The 9,416-nt window shown below is 37.8% G+C and overlaps 1 protein-coding gene across 2 annotated transcripts; it reads right to left on the bottom strand.

Annotated features, from left to right (window-relative positions):
• Positions 1 to 3,944: 3,944 nt before the first annotated feature.
• LOC125469390 (cellulose synthase-like protein G3) lies at positions 3,945 to 8,624 on the bottom strand. Of its 2 annotated transcripts, XM_048566682.1 has the most exons (7): positions 7,933 to 8,624; positions 6,370 to 6,519; positions 6,015 to 6,140; positions 5,458 to 5,901; positions 4,888 to 5,235; positions 4,048 to 4,644; positions 3,945 to 4,010 (listed from the first exon to the last, which is right to left on the bottom strand). In XM_048566682.1, exons 1-6 carry the CDS (start codon positions 8,521 to 8,523, stop codon positions 4,093 to 4,095), a joined length of 2,211 nt encoding a protein of 736 aa, XP_048422639.1. In that variant the 5' UTR covers positions 8,524 to 8,624; the 3' UTR covers positions 3,945 to 4,010; positions 4,048 to 4,092. The 2 variants fall into 2 exon arrangements, with proteins under 2 accessions (XP_048422639.1, XP_048422638.1); XM_048566681.1 differs by having other exon boundaries at positions 3,945 to 4,644.
• Between the last annotated feature and the right edge of the window lie 792 nt (positions 8,625 to 9,416).

The raw sequence follows: 9,416 nt of genomic DNA, 5'->3' as shown, positions 1-9,416 counted from the left end.
ATTAAGCGTGCACTCTCAATAAACATACATAAATAGGTTATCAATCAAACAGTTAAACAAATTGAATTCACAACTTATGAAACGTAATTAGAAGTAATCAAAACATATTGCAAGCATAAACATGTATTTCGAATCCCCCCTAGCCAAGGGGAGTTTAGTTCCTCATACGTACAAGACAAAGAGAATTGAAATTAAACATTGCAATCGAGGAAAAGCAACACCTAAAAATTCCAACAACTCAAACTTGAATTGTATGAACGTTTAAGCACTCTTCTCCTCCTCTTCGTTGTGGCACAAGGTCTAAGGATATGTTGATGGTTGGATAGTGTTTTAGAGGGATGGGAAGTGATGGAAATGGAAGTAGGACTCACGGCTAGGGAAGAATGGATGTGTTTATGGTGTGTTGTGTATGAAGAATGGAGAGTGAATTGAATGGGAATGCAAGGGTTTTTATAGGGAGAGAATGGGTGAGAATGGCTGTTTGTTTAAGCATTTATGTGGCTGAAATGTGGTGGAAAAACAGCTAGGAAAACATGTGAAAAGCTGGAAAGCATAAGGATCCCACGGCATGACTTGTTGTTGGTGCTGGAATTGCATGTGTGTGCATGTGTTTGGGAAGTTTTTGATGATTTTCTGGATGCATGATGAAGAGTTTAATAAATAATGCATGTAGGTGGCTGCAATGATAAAGAATGAGAGCTGGAAATGAAAGGGAAAGCTGGAAAGGCATGTGTTTATGCTGGAAATGGGAGTGAATGCCACGGGTTAGGCTTGTTTGTTTGATGATGATGCATGTGATGGGTGGGAACAAAGGGGGAAACATGGCACAAGGGTGCTTGAGTGAATGATTGAATGTGCATGTGGATTAAAGAATGAATGGTGGTGTAATGATGAAGTGAATGCATGTGGAATTGCAAGGAGGAAAGGTGCAGAAAATGGAAGGGAATGCACGGCAATGTGTAGGCTGTTTTGTGTTGGAATGATTGCTGTTTTGCATGTGAATTTTGTTTGTGTGAAGTGTGTGTGAATGCATGTGAGTGACAACTAGGAAAGTGGGAATGCATGTGGAAGAAATTGCATGTGGAAAGGTTGGAAATGGGATGGGATAAAGGATGTATAAGCACGGCACAAGTGTTTTGTAAAAGGGAAGATGGTGTGTGTAATTGCATGTGTGTGCATGTGGGTGAATGTGAAAGGGAAGACCATGTGCACGGCAAAGAATGATTTGTGGTGAAATGGATGAATGATTAAGAGTGCATGTGTGTGTGAATGATGGAAATCTGAAAATGGCATAAAACAACTAGGCTAAGGGAAAGGCACGGCAAACAGATGTTTGTTGGTGTAAATGTGCAATGGTTGCAATGATGAAATGGATGGGAGTGCATGTGGATTAAAAGGGGAAGGTATGGTTGTGGTTATGATAAGTGATAAGTGAATGGAAGTGATAAGTGAATGGTTATGATAAGTGATAAGTGAATGGTTTGATAAGTGATAAGTGAATGGTTTGGTCTTCAATTTCATCCATCTACTTGGCTTTAAGCATATGCAATCCATTCCAATCTCTAATTTGCTCCAAAAGGCTCCAAAAGGCATCATTTTGCATACTTTGCCCTTAGAACCTGAAAACACACAAAAGAAGCATAAATGACTAAAATAACTAAAGAAACATAACGTAAATGCACGAGAACAAGTCATTTAAGTCGCATGAATATGCTCCTATCAATCATTGCAACCATTGCACATTTACACCAACAAACATCCCATGCCGTGCATTCCCCCTAATTCCAACTCATCCACACCTTGCCACATGCTTTCCAAGCTTTCCCCCTTCATCATTAAGCCACATGCACTCCCATTTCTCTCCCCTTAACAGCCCTAACCCGTGCATAATTAAAGGACACCATTCACCACACACATGCACCCAAAACACATCCATGCCGTGCATCCCTTTGCTTTCCAGCTTTCACATGCAATTCCAGCACCATTCTCCCTTGTGCCGTGCATTTCATGCCCTTTCCAGCTCTCACTTTTCATCATTGCAGCCACCTACATGCATTATTCATTAACCTTTCATCATGTAGCCAGAAAATCAGCAAGAAAACACCCTTGCCGTGCCTTTCCATCACTTCCAGCATCCACACACCTTGCTGCAGCTTTCCAGCTTTCATTCTTCATCATTACATCCATTCCACATGCAACTCTTCATCATTGCACCACAAATCAGCTCATCCACACTCAATGTCGTGGTTACCCATCCCATTTCCAGCTTTCACATGCAATTCCAGCACCTACAACAAGTCTTGTCGTGCAAACACATGCCATTTCCCTGTTTTCCATCAGTAACAAGCCACATGCATTCTAAACAAACAGCCATATGCACCTCCATTCCTCCTATAAAAACCCTTGCATTCCCATTCATTCACACATCTCATTTTCATACACAACACACCACAAACACATCCATTCCCTCCTTGTTGCCGTGAGTCCCCATTCCCTTATAATCCAAACACCACTCCTCATCCATTTCCATAATTCCCCAATCCATTCAACACACCAACAACATCCCTTAGACCTTGTGCCACAATAAAGAGGAAGAGAAGAGGGCCTAAACGTTCATACAATTCAAGTTTGAGTTGTTGGAATGTTTAGGCGTTTCTTTGATTTCAATGTTTAATTTCAATTCTCTTTGTTTTGTACGTATGAGGAACTAAACGCCCCTTGGCTAGGGGGGATTCGAAATATATGTTTATGCTTGCAATATGATTTGATTACTTCTAATTACGTTTCATAAGTTGTGAATTCAATTTGTTTAACTGTTTGATTGATAACCTATTTATGTATGTTTATTGAGAGTTGACGCTTAATTTTCATGCATGAATTTGACGCTAGAATATAAGTGAGTTTCACGTAATAGTTATGAACTTATATTCACAAGTAGTGGAGGTTGCTTATAAACAATCGCGTTAAACAAATTCTTGGCATAAGTTTCATGCAATCATAGTAACGAATGCCTCGTCAACACTTATAGTTTTCATGATGCTTAATGATTCTTGCCTATATCTCTATTATGCAATTCATGTAGGAAACTTGTGAGGAATGCTTTGAGTTGTCGTATGCAATCATCCAATTCATTAACTTAAGGAAAACTTGACGGTTAATTTAAGCGGACCTAATTAACCCGGGGTGTTGAGCATTCATGGTTTATTGAAAAGCAATTAGAAATCATTTTGTATGCAAGTATAACATGTATGGAGATGAACCCCTTAGCTAGCCATCCCATCCATTCATTTCCGTCAAAATCGTATTTACAATTTGTTTTCTTTGCAATCTATCCATTTTAGTTTAATCTCGTCCAAACCTCAATCGCCCCCATATTTTGTTTAAGTCTTAGTCTTAATCTATCTTATTTTAAGTTTTGCATTCTTTGAGTTTAGTATAGCGTTTTAAACTTGTTTTTACGTTTTTGAGTCAAATCCAAGTGATTAACAATCCCTCCTAATCCCCGGTCCAGAACGATCCCTACTTACATACTTACTACAATTGACAAAAAAGAGGGTTAATTTGTGTGCGTATAATTCACGCATCAGTGTGTTCTCACGTCGCGCTCCCTCCAACTTGGCCATAGCTTTATCATTTAATGATGAGGATGTTGGTGGAAGGCCTTATACAACGTGCAGCACTGCACATGAATCACTGACCTTGGAATTTTGGAAAATGGACATTATCCTAATATTGTTCAACCCATGTCATCTTGGCAAGATGCAAACTAAAATGTCTCTTAAACTATCGGACTATTATAAAACGTGTATTATCAAATTCATCGTGCGTTAATATAAGTTTTTCATCATGTTTGATAAATATTAGTCTAATATATAATACATTCACCATAAACTTTGAACAACGCATGGCCTACTTAAAGGAAACCTTACACAATGGACGGAAAGTGGTCCAAAATACAAATTTTATTTTGCAAATTGCAAAAGAAGATTGGTGGAGTAGATAGTAGAACATTAAGAAATCTGTGGGGCAGAGAAAGCACAAAACTGCCTTAGAACCCTAAGGCTAAATACACTTTTGAGGGTGTGATCATCATCAGTTCCTTAGAGTGACATAAACCACTGCGTAAAGAGAAAATGCCAGAATTGTTGAAACCAGACTAGTTTTTGTAGGAATTTTTCCCTTATCATTCCTACTGATCATGGCTTCATAAATTGGTACGCAATTCACTATGCCAAATCCTGCTATAAACATCTGCACAAACAATTCTTCCAAGCTACCGCCATCTCGGAAAATCTCTACATGGCCCCAAGCAAAGGCAGCCAGGTTAACAATGGCAGCCACTGTAAGTGGCACAAAGAAGGGAGATGAGACTCCAAACTCCATCATGCCTTGTTCATATCTTTTGCTTTGGTTCTCATCAAGGACTTTGCTAGTCACATTAAACCCATGTGTGGAAATGCCTAAGAACTTGAGAAAGTACTCAACGAATCCAAACGGGGAGCTTGAGAGTCCCCTAATCATCCACATTCTCTGGTTATTCCACCACTTAAGGAATGTTCCTCCAGATAATACAAATTCAACGAGTTCTTCACCATAGGCTCCAAGGACAACAAACACATACAAGAAAAACCATGGATCCGAAACCTGCAATAAGCACTTAAATCTTAGTTTCAAAAGTGTAGTACGTCTTGTTTGACCAAAAACACTTAGATTTGCACAAGATCAGACCCAAAATGTTGTCATTATATCACTTTGAATCTTAATCGTGTAGAATTCTATTTAAATGTGTGGTATGAAGTCACAAGCTTAAAACAAAATAAGTTTAACAATAGAATATTGTCCAATTTTCTCAAGACAACAAACTAGTAAAGGGTGAGTGCGCATTACCTTCGGAAATAGGGTGAACCCATTGAGGAGCGCTAGCTGCGGAACGAAGGCATATGTGGTGATAGGAAAGGCCCCAAAGGCCCAAAAAGCATAATAGGAGAAACCAAGGCCCATCAGAGGACCCATGGCCCGAACACCGTATGTAACTGGACTATATTTAGAGAAACCTACCTCAAGGAGGCCTACGGCCCATCTCTTGCTTTGATTCAACGCATCAAGAAGGTTGATCGGGGCATCCCCTAAAAATGCTGCCCTCTCTGGATTGCAAAATATGGCATTCCATCCCTCGCAAAGCAGGATATAACCTGTGAAGTAGTCCTCCACTAGTGAGCCATATCGTACTCCCATCTACACAATTTAACCAATTTCATGTATCAAGTTTCAAATTACGGTGTCATAATGTCATTGATTTGTAAGAAAAATGGGAGTTGTTAATCACACTCCTAAAAGGTCATGTTACACTGTTGAATGATTGAGCTAACTACAAGGAACGTAGAATGATTTTTTTGAAGTGTGAATAACAGTTCCCTGATTAGAAGATACGTAGCACTAATTGGCTTATTTACATACCTTATATCCCCAAGTGGTATTATTCTCGTAGTTGCAAGATGCAACATGGTTTGCCAATTCCAAAACCTCTGGATTCTGAAGGGGCTTGTCAACTACATTGTTAGGGTGTAGTTGGGGAATTTCTGGTGGTAAAAGCTCTGATGGCCCACCGAAGAATGCTCGTCGGGAGAAAAAGCATCCGGTTCCTACATAATTTGGTCCTAATAGCCCATCGAGTCCCCATGGGTTGATAATGAACAAATGCCTGAACTCACTTGCATATATGTCAGTCTTGTTGATTCCTTGAAAACGTTGAGGGAATTGGACATACCCTACTTTGGATTGAAGCTTAGGGTCTGATAGGTAACATAGAGCGCGAAGTGGCGTTTCAGGATTATTGGAGTACATATCACAGTCTAGGGTTAAGACTATTGGAGCATTGGTCATGGTAGCTGAAACTCGTAGCTTTGTAACACAACACCAAAAGATAAACAAATTAGTTAATTTGTTTATTAATGTAGAAAATTAATTAATAAAAAGATGGTTAACGAGAAAACTAGCTAGGGTTTTGAGCTTACAAGGGCATTAAGTGCACCAGCTTTGAAATGGTGGGGTGATGTCCTGCTTTTTCCTCTAGAGACGTAAATTAGGTTTGACATCAGATGGCCTGTGATGTCTCTGTCTTTGCTGTTATCCAAAAGAACCTGCTCATAATTCACAACATTCATATGCATGAATATTTGGTTGCTCATAAGTTAAGCACTTTAGTATCTAACGTGGGGACCCAATTTGACGTTTTATGTTAGCAACATAAACGGTTGCTTGCAAGATTATTAATTGCGTGATAAGTTTCGGTTAAAAACAGTTATCTTATGATCGTGCATGTTCTAATCACGAGGAGAAAGTGCCATATCACTTGAACGAGAAAAATACCTGAATGATAGCGGGATGATCTTGCCGTGTAAATCCATCCGTCCATTTGCTAAAAGCTTGAATTTCCTGTTCACCAGTTAGATATTCCTGGTCGACTTTGCCTCTCTCTATTACATTGTTTACCTTCACTTTCATGCCTTGGTACATAATCTTGTGCCATGATTCAGAAGAACATGTAATTACTTAATTAATTGTCTCTTAATATGGTAGGATTGATAATTTGATTCATAAAGTTAACCCATTTACACAAACCAGAAAAGAAAAAGTATTGATATGCGTACTCACCTGTCCTATTTTCTCACTTGAATTTATAATTAAAATATAAATGACAAATCAATATAAAATATAAGACATGTAACTTACATAGTCATCACTCCATGCTTTTTGTATGGTGATACAATAACTACATAGTCATCACTCCATGCTTTTTGTATTTAAAAATTAAGGAGTTTCGAACAAAAAAAATAGGATTTCAGATAGGTGCATACCATCACATTATGCTTCATGTTGTTTTTTTTCTATATATCAATTTAATCCGTAATAAAAAAATATATAAACTATAAAAAAAAATGTAGCAATAAAATTTAAACCATGTAAGGGCCCCCGTTTAAATCCCGCACAGGGCCTCCAAAATTTCAAGACCGGGCCTGCATGTAAGTGGTCATAATATACCAGAAAAGGCTAAGTGATCTTGAACTTTACATTGCCCGTGTATAACAGTGTTGGTTGTTTATGTATGAAAAGGATAGGGAACAAAGAAGGTGACAAACTAGTTCCTAATCCTTCCGTATTAGCTGATGCGTGTTTTATTTTCTTTAGAGCTCACATAAATATATTACCCCTTCTTTTGTCTTTGTCCCTATATACCTTATAAATATATGTTACCCCTCGTCGCTATCCTGCTGAATATATAGATGTGTATGTAATGTGTTGGGTTTCTATAGCTTTCGAAGCACTCCTTTTAATTTAGAAAAAGGCTCGACTCTTCTTCAAATAGATACCTATATGCTATGTTTGGATAAGTAGTTAATTAAATGAAATTTATACTAATTTTGAAGAAAACAATGTGCTGCAAATTTATGGAGAAACTTAATAAATAACTAGATGCAACACATTTGTGAGAACTTTAAAACGACAACTTTCAAGATCTCATAAAAGGCGCTTCTTTGAAAGTTTTTGTCTAGTGTTTTTGAAGTACATCTTTTGGTCAAGTTTAGTATATTTATAGTGCTTGAGTAGTAACTTAAGTAATCTTTTAGTACATAGTTCATTAGTATCCTTGGAGTGCATTTTTAACAATGAACTATGTTTTTGAATCTAGAAAGTCCCATCCAAAGTTATCTTCCCTGACACTATATATGGTCTAGGGATGATTAAAAATTAAACATTATAGCTTAAAAGAATATTGTCATATATATATGTAGCTTAAAAGAATATTGTCATATATATATATATATGTATGTATGTATGTATGTATGTATGTATGTATGTATGAAATGTAGCTGAACATACTTTTAGCTAATAGTTTCGGAAAATTGATATATATCACTAGAATTTTTTTACCTTTATCTTCTCAGCTTCAGGAAACCGAGAATAGTCCGTTTCAAAATAAGCTTCCGGGCAGCGTTCCACTATGTTGTTGTTCCTGCAGAAAGGTAGCCAGTGGCTTGCAAATTTGGCAGCCTCCATGAAAGCAAAGAGAGTCAGAGCTGAGCCGCCATCGTCTGAAACATACACCGATACCTTCTCGGTTGGATAATCATAAGCCATGACCGATAAGGCCGTGTTCACCACATTCATTGGTGGCTCCTTATAGGGATCAGCTGTGCATATGAACACGTCCAGAGCTGGAAAATCAGGTTCTTGAACAACACTTTTGAGGTTTTCAGGGAATTCGGTGCGATAAATTGGTTTCATGCGAACAGATTGTGTAGTGGTGTACATGAAAGCTAGAAGAGTGTCCGAGATGAGGAAGGTGAGGGTGACGAAGAAAGAGGTGAGGGTTGTGGAGTGAAGGAGGGAGAGTGTATGGCGATAGAGCAGGGCTAAGATGGCACTAAAGTGAACCACCACAAATACACGGTTTGCGGTGGTTCGACGAGAGGGTTTGTGGGTGTGAAGTGGCGGGAGACCATCATGGGTGGTGGTGGACATGGTGGTGCAAGTGGAAACTCTTTGAGTTTGAGCTTCCCTGTATTTTGGATCTCTACTAGGTTATAGGCATGGCAGTAGGTTTATAGGGTTTCATACAAATGATTAAGGTTTTAGTCTTGGGCCCCTAAATAAAGATCTCGTTGATTTTTTGGTACTTGGTAAATGGTAATCCGCCAATCCCTATCTACTGACTTGTATTATTGTTGGGATTTACTGTTGTCCAAACCAATACACATACAATGAAGCATTTCTCTATCAATCGACTAGTTCGTTCTTTCCTTAAATTAATCAATCATGAGGGCGAATCAAAACAATATTAAATGAATTATACTCAAACTTAAATGAATTCTAATCTTCCCATAATTTAATTCAAACGAAAGACCTGGCAAGATAAAGATAGAAATTAATGACGGTTCGTAAAGATGGAGGCAGTTTAGGCCCACTGAGGGTAGCTACTCCACTGAAATTTTGTGTAGAGGAAAAAAATCAAGATGCCTACGTAACTTCAATTTATCATATTTAAGTACTTTAACTGATTAGTTGAAATTTTTAAATAATATGTATAATAAGCTACCATTATGAAAAATTGTCTACAAGTTGGGTTAAGAAAATTTGAGAAGAAAAGAAAAACAATAAAAATATAGAAGAAATTCTACTGTCATGAATTTTTTTTTCTTCTCAAGTTTGGAGGTTAAGGCCTCTCCGGCTAAAAAAAAGTTTTTATCTCCGTTCCTCACTGATTAGGAAGAAAAGTTATATACAACTCATGTATTAGCCGGTTGTAACATTGTCCAGATAGTTCTAGAGATTTGCTAATGCTACTTCGTGGCATATTATATTTGGAATTTTTGTTGAATTCTTCGCAAAATATATTAAAATCCAGATCTAGCAAC

The sequence above is a fragment of a genome, unplaced genomic scaffold (genome assembly GCF_019419815.1).
Source record: "Pyrus x bretschneideri cultivar Hongxiangsu unplaced genomic scaffold, Pyrus_bretschneideri_v1 Contig42, whole genome shotgun sequence".
Lineage (NCBI taxonomy): Eukaryota > Viridiplantae > Streptophyta > Magnoliopsida > Rosales > Rosaceae > Pyrus > Pyrus x bretschneideri.
This window is presented reverse-complemented; position numbering and strand designations above follow the sequence as displayed.